General features: G+C 39.8%; 1 protein-coding gene across 1 annotated transcript; it reads left to right on the top strand.

Annotated features, from left to right (window-relative positions):
- The first annotated feature begins 2,568 nt into the window (after positions 1–2,568).
- Positions 2,569–19,502, top strand: smg5 (SMG5 nonsense mediated mRNA decay factor). The gene is made up of 22 exons (XM_062985689.1): positions 2,569–2,963; positions 5,513–5,611; positions 5,709–5,832; positions 6,293–6,449; positions 7,442–7,531; positions 7,737–7,826; positions 7,934–8,012; positions 9,152–9,277; positions 9,999–10,067; positions 10,456–10,667; positions 10,865–11,002; positions 11,657–12,460; positions 12,544–12,707; positions 12,798–12,873; positions 13,547–13,722; positions 14,402–14,560; positions 16,000–16,059; positions 16,340–16,499; positions 16,771–16,861; positions 17,386–17,460; positions 17,624–17,762; positions 18,334–19,502. The coding sequence occupies exons 1-22, from the start codon at positions 2,899–2,901 to the stop codon at positions 18,415–18,417; spliced, it is 3,237 nt and encodes a 1,078-aa protein (XP_062841759.1). The 5' UTR covers positions 2,569–2,898; the 3' UTR covers positions 18,418–19,502.
- The last annotated feature ends 830 nt before the right edge of the window (positions 19,503–20,332 follow it).

Genomic DNA, 20,332 nt, shown 5'->3' with positions numbered 1-20,332 from the left:
AAAAATCCAGTCATGTTTACCTGCTCCCCCTGTAACTCTACACAGCACAGTGAGCGCTCCGCCTCTGTGAGATGAACCAGATGGATTTCTTATTTCTTTTTTTATGTGGATTGTCACTATGGAGATGTTAAGTGATCCAATCCTCTGAATACTGACATATTGACTCTTAGTTAACAACTTGGCATTCACGTCTTTGCTGAATGAATACTAGTTTTAAATTTGACTTCATTCTTCATTTTTATGTTTGGACTCCATGACCAAGCAGCCTGGACATTTTCTGCATCCTATTTTCTTAGGCAATGGGGCGTATGTATTACAGTTTAAATAATGTTGTGTAGTGAGTGAATGTGTGTATATACAGTGTGTGTACAGTGTTTGTGTATATACTATATATACTATATCAATATGTATATACAATTTGTTTATAAATGCATTGTACAGAATGTATTTTTCTCTGCCTCTGAAAGACAAGACAACTTTTTTGAAAACTGGGCAACTTCGAGGCAGGTGTATTTGGAAGCACTGTTTGCACAGACTTAACATACGGAGTCTGAGACGTATGATGCATTACATTATGCTACCACACACCTCGAGCTTGCTCCCATTTTCTCACTGACTGGGGCATTTTGTAATAGTTTCTAGTTAATGAAGCAATGTTTGTATATATCTATATACTCTATATATGGAATATAATATTTCCGATTACCTTTCATCGTCATGGCTATAAATTATTACACCTCTGGTTACTCTTTGATTTTAGTGCTCATATATTACATTACATTTGGTTTGTGTAAGTGTGTTGGCTCGTTTGAGCTGTTTATGGGGTCAACCTATCGAGATATTTATCAAACTCTTTTGTACACCTGCCACTTTTTCCATTTGATGCAAGTAACCATTTATTTATCCCTTAAAATAGTTCCCATGATGTGCCTCCTTCTGCTAAATCTTTATTTGACCTTTGCCAGCCATAAAAAAACCCACATTCATTTTCCTTGACAAGCCATAAGCCCCACCTCAAAAAGTATGTATTTTGAAAAGGGCAGACATTTGAGGATTTTATTCTCTTTTTTTGTATATATTATTGGAAAGAGTGATACATTGAAGTGTGTTACTAATGTTTATGGATTTGTAATGAATGTTGATATTCTGGTTATTAAATTGTAATTATTCTTATTAATATTATTAATATTATTATTATTGTAATAATTATTCTAATTGCTAACTCTTTAGTTGAATTAATGCTGTTAAATTAATTTAAGGTTCATAATGCTGTTAAGTTCATTTCCATTTTTGGAATAAACAGGTATTTATATTTTAGGGTGGGTGAAACATAGAGATGAAATTAATAAGATGAATTTAAAAATAAATTCTTATCATAACATACCTTTAAATGCATTGATTTTGTTTATCTATCTATCTATCTATCTATCTATCTGTCTGTCTGTCTGTCTGTGTCTATCTATCTATCTATCTATCTATCTATCTATCTATCTATCTATCTATCTATCTATCTATCTATCTATCTACTTACCTACCTACGATTTCACAAACCGATTTACCCCCCGCGTACCAACCCATCGACTGACACCTTGACCAACCCACTGACCAACAGACCTGCTTCCCATTCAACATATCGCCAATTCAAAAGTGAGCCGATTATCATGTGCAATATACAGCACTGGAGACCCTGGACTGTTGGGCAGCTGAGGTGTTATTAGGTGTTAAATTTTAACTACAGTACATAGTGTCCTCAGTTCCCCCCCAAAAATAAAAAAAATTGTTGAAAGGAAAGGTGATGAAGCACAGTCCCCTGTACCAACTTTTTGGAACCTGTTGCAGCCATCCAGTTCAGAATTAGCAGTTCAGTTACTGAATAGTTGGAACACATTAGTCTCACAAACTATTGGTCCCCTGAATAAAGCGTTTAAAAAGTGTTTTAAAGTGTTGCTTTGGATTAAAGCATCTGTTAAATGCCACAAATGTAAAGTTGTTAGATTAATGATTTTGGTGGTTGAAAGGTTCTCTGAGATATTTTAGCTGTGTGAAATAGGCTTTTAATTCCTTTCCCAATCAGTCAGTGAAGTCAGTATTTATTGTTCTATATTCTACACATAAATTACCTAAAATAGAAAACACTTGTGGCTTACTGAGTAAAATTGTACATCAGTACAGTATTTGTAGACTATCTTTTGGAAATACTGTGGTAAATAATGTCTAAACTGTATTAATGACATTATTAATGTTAATGATAATATTGTGGTTTTAATTAAAGTAATCTTGGTAAGGTATTTTGTCCTAAATGCAATAAATCATGGGTTTATTAATGAAGACTTGAACTTATTGAATAACGTGCTGACTTTAAAAAGTAACTTATCTTTTATACCTTTAACACAACTGAAAGTAACCTGCCAATTTAAATATCCCACACACACACACACACACACACACACACACACACACACAAATCCTATCTAAACTCTCGCGATACTTTAGTTCTCATCACTGCGTCGTTGTTAGGAAAGGACAACAAATCTCGCGAGATCACGACGGTCCGTCTGGAAAGATGGCCGCTTACGGAATGCTTGCTGGAACGGGGAAGATGAAGTTGTGTATGGGTCAGGACAGCTGACCTGCACCCAACCCGCCTTCATTTCTGCTTTGCCCCGATTTTGAGCGGATGGGTAGAGAGGCTTACAGCAGAGAGAGCAAGCGACTACAGCGAGTCTGTTTTAGTAAACACGGAAAGCGGGGAGCTAGCGAGGAAGCTAATGTTAGCTTGCTACCTAGCCAGTGGCTAACGTAGATTAGCAAGGCGAGTGTTAATCAGTAGCCGGGTTTGGTGCTCTGCAGCTCGGCCTTACTGATCTACAGCTGACCGGTGACAGGTGGAGCGTTAGGATGAGTGAACCGGGGCAGGACAGCGAGCCTGAGGCCAAAGTGCTTCACATCAAGCGCCTGTACAGGTGAGTGTGGCAAATATAGCTTGTGGCTAAGTTAGAAACAGTACCATTACCTGTGCTAAGCTAACATCACCTCCATTACTGTCAATATATGTCTGCTAACACGAGCATATTTCTATTATCTTCTGTAGCTGCTCCCCAAACACACTAACCCTCATATTAAACTGACACTTATTATACCAGTTTTCTGTTTCATTGCTGAAGCTAATGATACACATTATCTAGATTAATAGTACACAGCTATTGACTAATCAAGAACAAATCTTACTATTAATAAGTGGCGTAATGTAATGAGTGCGTATGTTTTGAGCCATAAAGAAAATATATATGTGTCTTTAAAATAAGGTTTGTATTGGGAGACACGACTGGCTAGTTTTTTTCATGACAGGTGTGATCTACATCTATAGATTGGTACCATTAATGCTTGGCTGCTACAGTGAGATGATCCAGGAACCCTTTTGTGATGATGGGGCATTTTGGTTGAATCTGTTTGTCCCGTTTAGACAGAAAAGCTCACTGCTGTCAAAGTAGTTTGCTTAATTGATCAGTAACATTTCTATTTTGGAGGTGGTCTTTTCCAGGCTGACAATTCCTCCATCTACAGGGCATGGGTGCTCATCAAATAATTTGATTGGTCTAAAGTTCATGTAAATCATATGCTAGGGTCTTTGCTGCTACTGGATCCCAGTACAAAATCAATCAAATGTAAAGAAAAACAGACATCAGACAAGGCTGTGCACCGCCAACATTACTGCAGTGCAATGATCTGCTCAGTGGTAAAGGGCCTAGGCTAATAATCACCCCCATAACTGCCAGGTTGCCACGAATAAGGTCTTCAACCATCAGTTGCATCGATTATATGCTGTTACAATTGTAAACTGTTTTAGATAAAAGCTTTAATAAGTGCCTGTACATGTTAACATCAACAAAACAAAAATGGAGATAATTTTAGATCTTTTTAAAGATTTGTCTTTTATTACTTAAGTATATGTTGAATTAATGCCAAGGTAAACTGAAGATCTTCTGGTGCCCCAACACCTTACTAAGGTTGATATTTTTTTAATAGTGTGAAGTTATGAACATAACAGTTTAAAACAGCTTTATTGCTGAGATTTGTGCCTGACGGTCCTACATATTATGGCTGTTCTCTTACAACAGAGCAGCCTAGGAGATGTACTTGTCAGTGCACTTCCAGTTCCAGTTCCCAACATTGCCCCGATGTGCTCGCATCTGATCTCAGATTGGTCCATAAATGCTGCAGTACATATGGTGCATTTTAAAATCCTAAAACACTGTGACTATAATTTCACTTTTTGCTGATAAACCCCTATATACAGTTCTGCTTCTAAGTTTACACACCCTGGTTAGTTGACAGACAAAGCCATGTGTTATCACATAATGATTATAATACTTAATCATACTAAAGTTTGCATATCCTTGCATGTTTGGCCTTTGCTTTAAAAAGGCTATTAAGTTTCCCCACGTGTGACCTGTTTTATTGATTTTGTGCAAGTGAATTTGACCAGGGGTGTCTTAAGTTTTGCAACTGACTATATTTAGAAAAATATTAGATTATTAATGGGCAAATACAGACCTTGAGAGCTGCCAAAATTCTATTACCTAAGTGCTTGTTGATGCATTTCTAAAACTGTCATAATGTGATTCTTGCAGTATGGATTATTTTGCACCAATGAACTCATTCAGTATCTTCTAAACTTGGATAAGCTGCACAAAGTGCACTCGCTGAATTTTGTATCTGAAGTATCGGAGGACATAGAAAATGTGGTTTTATTTTGGCATGGTGAAAAGCAGGTAAATATTGACAGCATAAGCAAATTAAGGTAGTGTGTTTGAAAGACACATTACTGCTTACCATGGTAGCTGATTGTAGCTGATTTAGTCCTATCCATTGCCCCAATTATAACTTCCTGCAAAACTGCACCTTGATTGAGGAGACCGATTCTTTACACCATGGTATCTCAAAAAAGCAGTAGGGTGTACAGAGAGACCCACTCTACTATCCATAGGTCAGTCGTCTCTCATACAGGTGCCTTGACCAGCCAGGAGAGGCCGTAATTGCAGCAGCAATGCGGCACCCACCTGACCATTGTCTCCCACAGTCTGTCATTTCTGTGTGGACTTAAACTAAAGCTTGACATCTCAGCAGTAGTGGGCTAGTGAATAGACTTCTGCACCACCTGAGCGGCTGCTGAAGAAGATATTATTAGAAACAAGCCCTTTGGCCAACGTTGGGCTAATTGGGTGTACCTCACAGGCCAAAGCCTGCCTCCTCCAGAAATGCTTTTAACTACTTCTTACTGAAACACTGCTCGTGCCATTTCACCTGCAGATAAATGCAACTGAAAGGGGTGCTTATTGCCCACAGTTGTAAACAAGCTTGCACAAGTCCGAGATTGATTAGCGATGCATGATTTAAAGGGGAGACCACAACCTCTGGACAGAAGGTCAAATGCCACTTTGTTGTGTCAAATTTTGTTGTGCCAAATCAACTTTAGAATTTACTAGCACTGTGCTCTACATCCTCATATTAGGGCTGTAGTGGAATCTGTGCACAAACTGGATGTGATCATCGCCTGTAAATCTTCATACAGAGAAGTGTTCAAACCAGAGAACATCAGTCTGAGGAACAAGTAAGCAGTCTGTAACATCACTCTCAGTCCTCTTTATAGAACCCTGCTGTATAGCGACTGCTGTATAAAACGTTTTGTTTTAACTCTTTCTCTGCAGGCTGCGTGAGCTGTGCGTAAAGCTGATGTTCCTGCACCCGGTCGACTATGGGCGCAAGGCAGAGGAGTTGCTATGGAGGAAGGTCTACTACGAGGTCATCCAGGTCATCAAGACCAACAAAAAGGTACTTATGGTCTTTTCATTATGCTCCACTGTAATTGCTAAAACACTGTAATCACACACACACACACACACACACACACACACACAGCGTTATGCCTAATTAGTCTTAGTGTATTTGCTGACAAGTGTGTGGCTTGCTGATTATATTTAGCCCTCAGATTAATGTGGGTTGGGAGGGGGACTGGCATGTAGAAATGTAGAAAAATGCTTTTTAACAAGATTAAGTTTTACATCCAACTTTTAAAAAAATGCTTATGGAGCACTGTGTGTATTAGGAGAGTATTACGATTATTTATTAGGAGAATATTACGATTATTAAGTGTGATTATTAAGAGTAGTAAGTGTGTTTTTTTTCCTGTTCCCCCTAAATATAATTTGCATCCCATAAGGAACAGGCTTCTGCCAATTAGAAATAAGTATTTTTCATTGTATCATTAAATATGTGTTATTTCTGTTTGTAGCACATCCACAGCCACAGTGCTCTAGAATGTGCCTACAGGACCCACCTGATTGCTGGAGTGGGCTTCTACCAGCATCTCCTGCTCTATATCCAGTCCCACTACCAGCTGGAGCTGCAGGACTGCATCGACTGGACACACGTCACTGACCCGCTCATTGGTAAGTCTCTCAAAAAGTCAGAAAAGTAGAAACTGGCTGTACTGTCTTGTAGGGTCTCCTTTATGCAACATAAATTTGGAAACAAGTTTAAATGTGTCTGTGCATATAGGTTTATGTACATGAGTCCACTTCAAATGTTCATGAATTTAACAGTATAATTAATGGTAAATTAAACAAGATGAAAGGGGGTGATTACATCTGTGCACGTTGGCGTCACGGATATAAGCGAGCCTGCGGTCTGGTGTTGCTTGGCAGCACTTTTTTGTCAGCATGTCGAATGAATCACAGTGCTGATATCCAGCATTACACCTCCCCCTCTAATGTGATATAGCTTTAGATACATATTAATCTCCAGTTCCTGGTAGCATCAACTGTTGAGAAACAACAGAATTAATTAAATTTAAAGTAGACGCTTGACCATGTGCTTGTTGGACATCCCATTCCAAACCATAGGCAGTTTTATACCTTGCCTACATGATAAACAATAAAACATAATAATTTAGTTAACAGGATATCAGATTGTCCCTGTTTTTATGTAACCAGTTTCCCAGTGCCTGAGGAGGGTGGCATGCAAGCAAACACTGCTCTAACATGCCAGTTGTGTTGTGTTACGATATAATAAATCCTGCTCAGTCCTCGACAGTATGATGTTAAGTAAATTCAGTTTTTTTGCTATGGAAAGAGGGTGGCTCGGTGGCTCAGCAAGAAGGTTCTGGGTTCAGTTCCCAGGTGGAGTGGTCCGGGTCCTTTCTGTGTGGAGTTTGCATGTTTCCCGGTGTCCGTGTGGTTTCCTCCGGGTGCTCTGATTTGTGAGGTGAATTGGAGATACAAAATTGTCCATGACTGTGTTTGATATTTAACTTGTGAACTGATGAATCTTGCGTAGCCTGTAACTACCTGAAAAACATGATGTTAATAAATCTTAAATAAAATTAAAATTGGTATGCAAATTATCTGAATGTAAGATGACGTGTGTGTTTTAATCTCTGTAGCTCCTAAGAAGCCTGTGTCTGCCACACCAAAGGAAATGGAATGGGCACAGATGGCGTGTCATCGATGTCTAGTGTATTTGGGTGACCTTGGTAAATGTTTTTTTTATTCTTTATAAAACATGTTGAGATATTTTTCATAAAATTCTATTCTTTTAAATACGTTTCTTATTTAAATCTTGGATTTGCACTACTGTAGAGATTCTGTCAGTTGCTTGCTGTTTACCAGTGGTAGCTTGATTGTCAGAATGGTTTACTATATAAAATGAAAGTGAAAGGAGTTGTCTGATGTGTGCAGCGCGCTATCAGAATGAACTGGCGGGTGTGGAGGCTGAGCAACTGGCTGAGCGCTTCTACCACCAGGCCCTGTCTGTTTCACCTCATATTGGTGAGTGTGTTAACTTTTCTTAACTTGTGATCCAAAAAGGTGGTTCACAGGTTAACTTATTGTTTTGAAAAGCTTAATTCTTAAGGAATACCTGTTGTTTTCCACAGGAATGCCTTTTAATCAGCTTGGTACACTGTCTGGAAGTAAATTTTATAATGTGGAAGCTACATACTACTACCTGCGCTGGTAAGCCAGATATGAATTTATACAGTATGTACGAAATTCTTTGCACGCATATAAATACACCCAAATCCTGCTATTCAGACCCGTATCCACTGGTTACAGTAACACTTGGTTTTTAATACACATTTTCCACAATCCAACCAGATATTTTAGCTTAAGGAAAATTACGCTGCACTGTGTATAATATTACTGAAATATGTGCTTGCTATGATACAGACAAAATAAGCATGGCTTCTGCCAAAAGATAACCTGCAATTTGGTGTTACCCTGTGTTTAAGTGGTGGCTTAGTGGTAAAAGAACTGGAATATCGATCGGATGTGTTCTCTATTTCTTAATGTGCATTGACTTGGTTTTTTTGGGGCTTTTCCTGTATTTAGGGGTTGGCGCAGAGGCTCATACTGGTCTACATACCTTATTTGGCACAATTTTCATGCCAAATGCCCCATCTAATTTCAAGGCTGGTCTTCTAGAATTCCTTTCACCCACCCCACCTCTCTCAGGCATAGCCAATAATGTCTGTCTATACACCCAACCGGTCAATAGCATATACTGTATTACTGCCCCACCACCTGAGCGCCCGCATTGACTTGATTGTTTACCATTACATTTTTGGTGGTTTGTGATAATGGCGCAATGTATGAATAGAAATTATTATTTTTGGCTCTGATCTATTTTCATGTTCTGAATATGTTGTGTTTGCTTTGTGATACATGAATTAACCCACCAAAAACTCAGTGTAACATTTTTTTTGGACTTATTTTGCACTTATCTTTACCGCTGAATTATATAACAAGTCTACAAACCCCATTAAAATGCCAGGCTTTTGGAATGTAAAAAATCAGACCAATGGAAATCATTTCAGATTTTTTTTCACATTTAATGAGACCTTTAATCTGTGCAAATTCAATTGAAAAACGTGTACGTGTATGTGCAGTGTAAAATGCAACATCCTCACAGATCCTCTGGAGGGCAATGAGACTACACTATACACAACTGTTGCTGCTCTAAAAAAAAAAAAAAAGACTCCCAGTTACATCTGCACTTATTGTGCCATTCGATCTTAGAAAAATCAACTCAGTGTCATCAGTGTAACAAAGTGTGGTCTGTGTGAGCTGGTTAACCTGTTTTTCCTGTTGAACAGTATTCAGTCGGAGACTCCCTTTGAAGGAGCCTACGGAAACCTGAAGCGGCTGTTTGACAAAGCAGCCAAGATGTACCACCAGGTGAAAAAACAAGAGATCAAGAAACCCTCTTCCTCACGCCAGAGGTTAGCTTTCACTGTTCGTTGATTTAAATATGGCTGTAAAGTGCCCGGCTTAAGTTGTTTTGCTTTTATTAGTCATTCAAGCTAGTTTTCTAAATGTGACCCTAAATTGTGAATATGTATAGTACATATATATTATGTAGCTAAAAATATGTGGACAACAGACTTATCTATTTCAGTGCCCTTTTAGTGCTTACTTAACTAAAAATTGTAGCCTAGTGGTTAAGGTACCAGATTAGCAATCAAAAGGTTGCTGATTTAAGCCTTACCACTGCCATGTTGCCATTGTTGGGCCCTTAAGCAAGGCCCTTAACCCTTGATTGCTACATTTAAAAAAAAAAAAGAACATTTGTAAGACAGGCACTCATGTTAAATTAGAAGAACTGGCTCACAATCAACATTCCAATTCACCCCAGATGTTTCTAATAGGCATGTGGTCTGGGCTTTGTGCAGGCCACTGGAGATCCACATCATCAGACTTGTCACCCCATGTCATTATCACTCTTACAATTTGCGCAGAAATGTAAACGATCCCTCTCTAAAGTTAAAAGCGAATGTGTTATATAATTCTGATATTAGCAGTAGGTGTAACTCAATTACCTGTTAAAAATGATTGAGTACTGTCCACATATTTATGACCAGCTACTGTAGTTCACCTCTTGCACAAGCTAGTACAGTGTGCTGCTCCTTTAAAAGCACCTGTTCTCTTTTACTCTCGCTTTAGATCAAAAGACATTAAACACCTTCTGGTGAGCTTCATGTATCTTCAGAGTTTTCTCCAACCCAAGAACAGGTACGGACTTGTGCTGCTCAGCCTACATCTGTGTAACTTTTCCTCTCACTGTCCATCCTCTCACTTCTACACATTTCTATAACTGCGTCATCTCACAAGGTTAAAATAAGCTGTATGATTCCGATCATATTTTGTCATTAATTGTTAGGAGAGCCAGATGTGCTACTGATATTTGATTGTTTTTAGCACAAATCTATTCAATTTGGTTTATAAATTGTATGTGCTTCTATCTTCTCTAGTACATTTCACAGAGTTGTATGTAAGTTCATTATCTAAGCATCAGTATAACCTGCACTGCTGTGTACTATATTGTTTATTATTGTTGTTAATTTGTCTTCATTGATTTGCAAACTTCACTATTGTCCTTTTCTTTTCCTGCTGGTTGCAGTGTGATGGAGACTGAGCTGACTTCACTTTGCCAGTCCGTACTTGAGGATTTTAACTTGGTGCTGTTTTACCAGCCCACACCAAGCAATGGCAGCCAGTCCGTCAACGAGGAAGAGGATGAGCACGATCAGTCCTGCACCGTACTGCCTGACAGCTTAGTCTTTAAAATGGTGGTAATTTGCCTAATGGTGGTACACAGCCTAAAAAGAGGAGGTAAGAGCTTGAGAAACCACGATTAATGATCAGAACAAGCATTGTATTTTTTTTATTTTATAGAAAGCAGAATATAAAAGAAAATTGCAGGCAATCATGTTCAGGTTAAAAGTTAATTGCATTAATGGTTGGTTGTTAAATGCTTAACTAGCCTTGATTTTGCAGTTCAGTCAGTCTTTTATTTCTTTTGATTTCAGGTTCGAAGCAGTATAGCGCCTCAATAGCCTTTACGCTTGCACTTTTTTCACATCTTGTAAACCATGTAAATATTCGGCTACAAGCCGAGCTGGAGCAAGGAGAGAGTGAGGTTCCTCCATTACAGCCTGACATCGCAGGTAAGAAAATGTTCACTATGTCACTTAAACTGAACCTGTTCTTTTGGTTTGTATTTAAATAATCTGTTAAGATATCGGGCTGCTTGATAATAATGACTGTTAATCACATTGGCCCTTATTTAGTTGGAGTATCATTATGTTTCATGTTTGATGTCTCTGTACAATCAGTGTATATACAATCATACTCTGGTATTAGAGGGCACGTAAATGTAATTATATCAGTTTACTGGAGTTTAATCTGTGTTTAACTGATGCCTTATTTCAGCCTTTTTCCATGAAAACCTGACACTTATGTATTTATGTTTTCTTATTTATTATAAAGTCTCAGTTTTTTTGTCACGGTCACTTAATGGTAGTTCAAAATGAAACAAAAGTACTCCAGTTTATTTTACTACTATGGAACTGGAATAACTGAAAAGCAGAGGGTCTAAATTTTCTATCAATGTCAATTAAGCCTCTACACCAATCAGATGAAGAGACTTTCACATGTAAACTGATAATGGATGGTCCTTTTTGTCTTTGGCAAGGAGAACTTGACGTCCATTTTTCTCAAAAGCAAGCTGAGACGTGCCCGCATTTGTTTTATTTAATAACACCGTATATTTTCTCTACATTGTGCATCCCTATTCTAACCTGCTACTGTTCTGTTCTTAGATGAAGCTGATGCCATGGATCAGGTAACCACGCTTCCCTCAGCGGAACGACCCCTCCAAAATGGTTCCCTCGAAGAGGATGACGAATATGACGAGAATGACGAAGACGAGAAGACTGCAGCATCTCCTAAGAAAGACTCTGTGAAGAAAGGAAGCACAGAGAAGCCAAAACCAAAAAGGAAATACTCTCGCTTGTCCATGCTGCGCCGGCGGCGATGTGCTCGCGGCGAGGACGAGAGCGATCTGAGCGAGGGCTTCGAAAGTGACGAAGATGAGGACGAAGATCCTCAAAGACCTGACGGCCAGGGTGTCCCAGCAAACTCTGTGGGAAAAGAGGGGCAGAGGGATGCCCCGGGTGAGCGGGCTTGGGAAAGTGGTTCTGAGGAGGAGGGTGGCACGGCCTTTGATGTTGAAACCGACTCTGACATGAACAGCCAGGAGTCGCGCTCGGACCTGGAAGACATGGAAGATGCGGCGAGCCCGGAGCAGCAACAGGAGGAGGAGGGCGAGGTGAGGACGCGTCCATCCCGGAACGAAGGTGCCACACCACCTGCCACCAACGGTCCCCTGCTGTCCACCGATCCCAGCATCAGCAGCAACCTGCAGGCCATGTCTTCTCAACTGTTCCAGTCCAAGCGCTGCTTCCGTCTGGCACCCACTTTCAGCAACGTTCTGTTAAGACCCTCAAACGCTTCAACCCCAACCCCTGACTCAGATCCTGCCCCTACGCCAGAATCCACCCCCACTCCTAAGGACACACTCAGTAACATGAGTACAGAAATTGTTAATGGAACAAATGATGATGGTACGTCATGTTTTTGTGTTTTTATTTATTTGTTTCTTTCTCTTTTTGTGTATTTTAATAAGCTGTATTTTATTTTCGCTCAGATGCTGAGTCGGTGGACAGTGAGCACAGCAATCAGTCATATCACAGTGAGAAAACACTATCAGAGAAACTAGATATCCTCACTAACCAAGGGCTCATTCAGGTGGTAAAGGTCTTCTTGGACTGGTTGAGGACAAACACAGACATCATTCTCATGTGTGCACAGGTAGAGCTAACAGTCATAAATGTCAGACTGAACATTACTGCATGTTTTTAATGTAGGTTCTTAAGACTGTTGCTTTCTGTTCTTTGACAGAGTTCTCAGAGCTTGTGGAATCGCCTTTCTGTGCTGCTGAATTTGCTGCCTGATGGGAAAAAAGTTTTGGAAGCAGGTTGGTTGAACGCTATTAAGGTTTATCACTAAATTCTTTCTGTATTCTGTGTGCGGCACAGTGGCTTGGTGGGTAGCACTGTCGCCTGACAGCAAGAAGGTCCTGGGTTTGATCTCCAGGTGAAGCGGTCTGGGTCTTTTCTGTGTGGAGTTTGCATGTTCTCCCTGTGTCTGTGTGGGTTTCTTCCGGGTGACGTGCAAGTGAGGTGAACTGGAGATTCAAAATTGTCCATGACTGTGTTTGACATTAAACTCAAACTGATGAATCTTGTGTAATCAGTGACTACCTGTCCTGTCATTAATGTAACCAAATTGTGTAAAACATGACGTAAAAATCCTAATAAATAAATAAATTCTGTATTCTGTAGATACACACACACATCTGAACAGACCGGTTGCACCACCCAGTTAAATGCCCCATTATATCTTTATTAATGAGGGCTTGGAACATGCACACCACAACTTAACTATAATGAACAGATTTGTATAGATGATGTATTGATCATAAACCAAACAAATACAGTATACTCTCTCTGTTGATAGTGGTTCATGCTTTTATGTTTGATTAAATATGCTTATTAATAGAGTATCATCTTTGAGTGCTATTTTGTCACATTTATAAAATAAGGTATCTTGCCTTTTCATGAGTGTTGGCTTCTTCTGAACTGTTGCAGATCTGGGGCTGAAGACGGAGGTCAGAGAGCTGCTGACCCAGAGTGAGCAGCCGGATATGGTCCAGACGGTTTTGCTCCCGGAAGACCAGGCGCTCCGACACCTGCCCGCTCTTAACCTTGCACATCGGCGCCTTGATTTTACTCGCCACAGGGCTAGCCTAAGCCCACTGCAGGAGGTACACACACGATGTATACACAAATGAATACAAGAAGCCAAAACTCACATTTATTACTGAGCATCCAAGTCAGCGGTTCTCAACCTTGGGGTTATTTTAAATGCTGACGGACTCCCAGGAGACACTCGCAAAGCCAGTACGTCCAGTTATGGCTAATCGGATTTCTTCCTTAAATCCAGTTTTTAGACCAAGTGTCCACACAGCAAACTACAGTTGACTGAATCCAGTTTGGCAGTACTGTAGTCACTTTTGCTTCTGTAGCCAGTTTGGTTGCTATGGTAATGACACAGATGTTCCTACACTGACTGGTGTGGAGGAGGTGAAGCAAAGCCTGTTAGCTACCAGCATGGATAATTCACACTGGGTGGTTTCTAATTTTACTGGTCCATTCAATTTGTTTTTAGCTGTTCAGACTGCAGAGAAACTGTCGTGTTAAGGTCGCCACTGGTGGACGACTCAGTTGTCTTGGGTTTGGTTTTGACCAATCAGAAGTCTTCCTTTCAGATATTTTTTATTGTAAATGTACATCACAGTGCTATCAGCACAAATTAATTCCCTACACAACACCAGTCTATAAATCGGTGATAATAAAGTTCTGCTTTTGCTAATTATGTTCAACACATTGCTGTTGTAGGTTATAAGATGAGCTCTTTTAATGTATCTTTCTGTTCTTTGCCAGTGTGTGGTGCGCTTGTGTTGCATTCGCAGCTTCGGCCACTTTCTCACCAGTCTCCAAGGCAATGTGCTGCATTTCAATCCAGAGGCCGGCATTTTTACCAGCATCAGCCAATCAGAACAGGAGAACATGGTTCAGCAGGCGAAGGCCCAGTTCCGCATGGTAAGCGAATGTTTGATGCTCTCGAGTTGAATGCTTGACCTCTGTTGAAGGATCACACTGATCTCTTATGGTTGTTAAGCATAGTTCATGTATGATTGGGATTAGAACAGGCAGTTTTTAGCGGCCAGGTACGCTGTTTGTTTTGAATGTAAATGAATGGACAAGAAGAACGGTCAGATAATAATTTCACTGATAGCTAGTGTTAGTCAGCAGTTGTATTATTTTTATACTCCATTAGGAAAAGAGCTCATGTATTAAGGGACACTTAAATTTATGCATTCTGGGTATTATATTCATGTTAAATATGCTTATTTATTTACATTTTCACTGTTGGACAACATAGTTCATTTTTGTCAGCATTTCTATACAAAAAAAGCTTAAGAAACATTTCTGACATGTAGAAACAGCTCTTATAAATGTAAAAAAAGTCAACCCTCTTAGCCAAAATGCCTAAATCTATCGCTGCAGCAGTGCCACTCACTTTGAGTACCAATAAATGACAGGGTACACGGGCCTGTGGAGAGCAGAGCACGTTCTTTCTTCTACTGCCCTGTCATATTAGTAAGGTGTTCTCAAGATTCGGATGTTACTAGGCAACCCCGCTTCCCTCACAGCGTAGAACAAGCGCTGATTAAAGTGCCGCCTTGCTGTTCCGAAGCACCGCCAAGCTGACAAGGCTTTAGAAACCCGAGATGTGGTGTTCTGAGGCATGGGGAACAAATTATATTCAAAAAGTCTTTTGAAAAGTCTATAAATACAACCCAACTTTTAATAATCTTTTATGCCTTTTTTACCTTTTCACAAAATGGGGTCAGTTAGCCCTGGAATTTTATAATGGAATAATGAGGACATAATGTAACTTATTATATGGTATATACACTCATTAAGCGCTTTGCGTACAGGGGCACAGTCATGCTGGAACTGGAAAGGCCCTTCCTCAATATAAAGCAAATCAGTGGACTAGGGGTTCATGCCTATCACTGGCAAGTTGCCACAGTTGGGCCCTTAACCCTTTTACTTTGAGTCTAAATACTTGGGTAAACTGTATCTACTTCTTTGTTGACGTGTGTTAAATTAAAAAATATCGGTAGATGACACTGTGATTTTAAGAAAACAGCCTTTCTATCTTGTATGTTAACTTGAAACTGCAGCTGAAAAACATTGATGATTTTTGTGATCATCTTAACTGTTTGGTAGATTAAAAAATACCGTGTGTGTGCTAGTAAATAAAATATGAATTGTTTGTTGTTGGTTTAGTCCCAAGAAACTAAGAAATGCAAACAAATATTTTGTAAACATTATTTTCTTGGTAAACCCCCAATTGCTCAAAATGTAATTGATCCCAGTTGTAAGTCGTTTTGGATAAAACCGTCTGTTAAATGGCAGATGTAACATTGTGTTGCTGCACTGCTCATTTAGACCCTGGTTTTGTTCTGCAGGCTGAAGAGGAGGCGCGCAGGAACAGGCTGATGAGGGACATGGCACAACTGCGTCTGCAGGTTTGATTCTCTTCGTACTTTTCTCACCTAGCTTTTTTCTGTCCTTTATACTTGTAGAATTGTTACCATCACACAAAACTCTGGTGGCATTTCTGTGGATTTTGCTTTTGCAATTACTATTGTAATAATTCACCTGTTTGGCTAAACACAGTGCAGCAGACACACAAAACGTTAACATTTGTATTTTTACATCCCAGGGATTTAGCAGAGCTCGCAGCCGACACATACAGAGAACCCAGTACAGTACTTCTGATGGTCTTTGTGTTTCTGTTTTCTGCAGTTGGAGGTGTCACAGCTGGAGGGCAGTCTTCAGCAGCCCAAGGCCCAGTCATCCATGTCTCCGTACTTAGTGCCCGACACTGGCGCTCTGTGCCAGCACCTGAACCTGCTGAGACATCTGGCAGCCAGTGGCTGCTTTATCATCATAATTCCTCGCACAGGTCAGGACTCATGATCTTTACAAGAGTAATAAAGAGTTCAGGTTAAATCAGTTATTATTCTGTAGTCCTTCAGGATGCTACAACTGCATCTGTTTTTGCTGCCAGATTTTTTTTACTGCCTTTTTTTTAATTCAGCATTTTAAAAGTGCTGGCTGACAAAAGGAAACTGATGTGGATTGCATTATTATCATATCTAGCCTTAGATTTTAGATAATAGTGTTTAATATTAAGTGCCAGTGATTATATAAAATATTCTGTGATTTCTTATCAGTAATTGATGGACTTGACGTCCTGAAGAAGGAACAACCTGGTGCGAGAGACAGCATCCGATTTTTGGAATCTGAGTTTCGAAAGGGGAATCGGTAGGTTCCTTAATGTTTTTTCTGATGATGAATCTAGTGTCAGCACAAATGTTTTACCTATTATGTTTAATGTTTTTTTTGTTTTTGTTTTTTGATTGTCTAAATGTATCAAACTTAGCACAAACTTTATTAACAGAAATGAAATTGAAATGCTTTTCCTTATGTTATAAATAAAGTTTGCTGTCTGTGGGGCTCATGCAGGCTTTTTTGCAGCCAAACTGTCTCACTGGACTCTTCTTTTTGTTTAATTATAATTCATTTCTGATTCTGAATCAAACAAAACATCTTAGAATATGTTTGTTTGTTACACAGTCATTGGCTGTGAATATACATGCTAATTAATAATGTAACTATGTTGAAATTTGCTTATAAATAATTGAATTAAAGGTTGCTGCAGAGGTTTTGTTAAATATACTTTTTAAGGTCAGGCTCCAGAAATATTTTGCATTCTGTAGTTAAGTTACTGTGCCTTTCACTTAAAATGCATAACTGTTTCATTACTTTTGATTGTGTTTTTGTTATAGATATATTCGCTGTCAGAAAGAGTCTGGGCGGAGCTTTGAGAGGGATAAGCTGAAACGACAGGACATTGAAGCCTGGTATGAGTCAGCAGTGCTTTAATGTGCTGATTACATGTCTTAGCTGAATAGTGACTGAATAGTGCACATTCCCTCTTATTATTAATGCCTGTGGTTTGGACAGGGATGTCCAACAAGCTTATGGTCAGGTGCATATATTAAATTATCATATTTTTGGTTGCAGGCACCTTTACAAAATGGTTGATAGCTGCCGCCAGCTGACGGGCTTTCAGAGTGGAGGAGATGAGGACACAGCGGGCATGGTGACCATCCTGACGGCACACACAGTCGAGGAACTGGCAGACCGATCCGCTCCCATGAAGGTTTGTGCAATCAGAAACCAGAACAGTGCCGAAAGCATTTCTACTGGCCCATATGGTTGCGTTTAGTTGTGGAATGGCAGTGCTGTGTACTTCCTAAACTGGACGGTATGTGCAGCTGTTCAATAGAATACACACTGACTATGTCCACCTACGTATTTATAGAGACTCTCTAGGTTTGGGTCATAGTGGTGTTGGTAGTCATGTTTCTAAATTTAGACTGTCTGAAGATTAGTGAATGACTGAACTAATGCAACACACATCCATGTTAAGCTCGGTCCTTTCTGTGTGGAGTTTGCATGTTCTCCCCGTGTCCGTGTGGGTTTCCTCCCCACAGTCCAAAGACGTGCAAGTGAGGTGAACTGGAGATACAAAATTGTCCATGACTGTGTTTGACATTAAACTTGAACTGATGAATCTTGTGTAACCAGTAACTATCTGTCCTGTCATGAATGTAACCAAACAGTGTAAAACATGACGCTAAAATCCTAATAAATACATTAATTAATTAATTAATTGTTGGTTGGTACTGACTAAGCCGATGGAGTGACGCTCTCTTGTTTCTCTTTGCCAGTTGGCCATTCAGGCGGTGGCGTCGGCGGGGATGGAGCTGAAGAACATTGTGGAGTTCTACCAGCAGTGGAAGGAAATGGGCTGAAGGAGACCGAGGGACAGGGGACCAGCCCGGCACTCAGCTAATCACACATCAGCTCCCTCTCTCTTTCTCTGTCTCGACCATTTTATCGCTCTGTCTGTGTGTAAACATTGAGAACGTAGAGAAGGAGAGATGGAGGCTGTGTAACTGTTCAGAGAAAGGAAAGGTCAGAAGCGTCCTCGAGCCCAACAAAGAACGCAAACTCCCAAAAGGGTTGAAGTTAGAGATGCAACACTGTATAAGTGAGCCTGGTTTAATCACAACCAGAAAAAATGAGTGAATGTATCGAGAGAAACACACACAAGTGCGCACGCCAGAGCACACACACACACACACACACACAAGATAAATCCATACATACATATATAAATAGATCAAAGTTCTGACTTTTGATTTCCTTTTTTCCTGTGTTCTTGTTGGGAGATTTGTGTCTGTCTGTGTTTAGTGGGACGACGATAACCAGCGAGCAGACATTTCATCCCTGACTTCATTCATATCTGTATCTGGTATCTGCAAAGAAACTCCTGGATCAAAGATTCACAAAGGACTCACTCAATAGACGCACTTAAGATTCACTCAGTAGACGCACACTTGTTTTGGATACTTTTCTTTGCTATGTGGCTGCTTATTTGCTGTGTTTTTGTGATTAAGGTATCGTGATTATCTGTTCATGCAGACATGATGTAAAGATGTAAAGGAAGATGGTTGGTTTTATTTGATTTTATTTTTCTATGTCGTCATGTGTTCTTGCCTTCGAATGCTGTGCTGATTTCGGGAGTGACTGGAACGGGCTCAGTGCCTTGTAGAGGTCTAGATGTTTCCGATCTTTCTTCCTCTGGTTTCGTTTGCTGTTTAGAATGTGGTTCAGCACAAATGAGGATGGGGCTCACCTTCATCTGGCCCTGATTTCTCAGCTCCCACGTTAATCACTAACGTGTGAAAGTAGTTCTGTTTAACCCAAAACATGAACTCTGGTTGTTTACCATCACAGCGCCATAGTCATCGTCCCACATTACATAGCGCAAAGAAAAGTGATGGATGTGTGAGGCCATGCATAAAATAATTAAAGCAAAACAACGTTCATCAAAGAGGCTGCAGTCTTTTTCTGTCTCTCATTCTTTGTTCTAGGTATGTTTTTTTGGTGTCACTAAAGGTGTCATTTATTTGTAACTTGCTGCAATTAAACAAGGTTTTTGATTCACCAGACCTGCTAAACTAAAAACTCTTGAGGTGTTTCAGCCATGCCCACTGCTACCATGTGTTTATTAATGCCCATGCTTTTGGAATGAGATAGCCAAACTGCCCAGTCTCCCAAACAGTGTTTAAACCCCCTTCAATTTGTGCTACTCAGTCAAATTCACCAACACTTAATATACTTGATGTTAAATCGAATGAGATGCCTTTATCCAAGATGAATTACAAATATGACCAACACAACTTGGTGGGACTTAATCCAGCAACCCTCTGATTACTAATCCAGGACCTTAACTGCTGAGCTGCCACTGCCCACAGTATTGTTTTCATAAGGGCACACAATACACACAAATATGCAGACTGGTTGACAACTCACTGTTTCGTTCAATACACTCTAATAAGCTGTACAATCCTGTATCAGTATTATTATTGTAACCCTGATGCTAGCAGAGATTCTCTGACACTGTTTTAGTATCAGAACCTTGAAAGCTTACTAAACTCTTGTTGTGTGCATCTGTCAAACATGATATGCATTGCTGGTCTGTTGTAAATAAGTGATAATCAAACAGTGGTGCAAATACATCCCTGGGTCACCTCGGATCTGCTGAGGAAGTAACCCAAAAAAAAAAAAATCTGAGACTGTCTCTGATTGGCTGCAAATGTGTAGGTTTAATGTTTCATTATGATCCGATCCTCTCAGATCTCAGTTCATCCAGTTTTACAG

This window comes from Trichomycterus rosablanca, chromosome 23 (genome assembly GCF_030014385.1).
Source record: "Trichomycterus rosablanca isolate fTriRos1 chromosome 23, fTriRos1.hap1, whole genome shotgun sequence".
Taxonomy (NCBI): Eukaryota; Metazoa; Chordata; class Actinopteri; order Siluriformes; family Trichomycteridae; genus Trichomycterus; species Trichomycterus rosablanca.
This window is presented reverse-complemented; position numbering and strand designations above follow the sequence as displayed.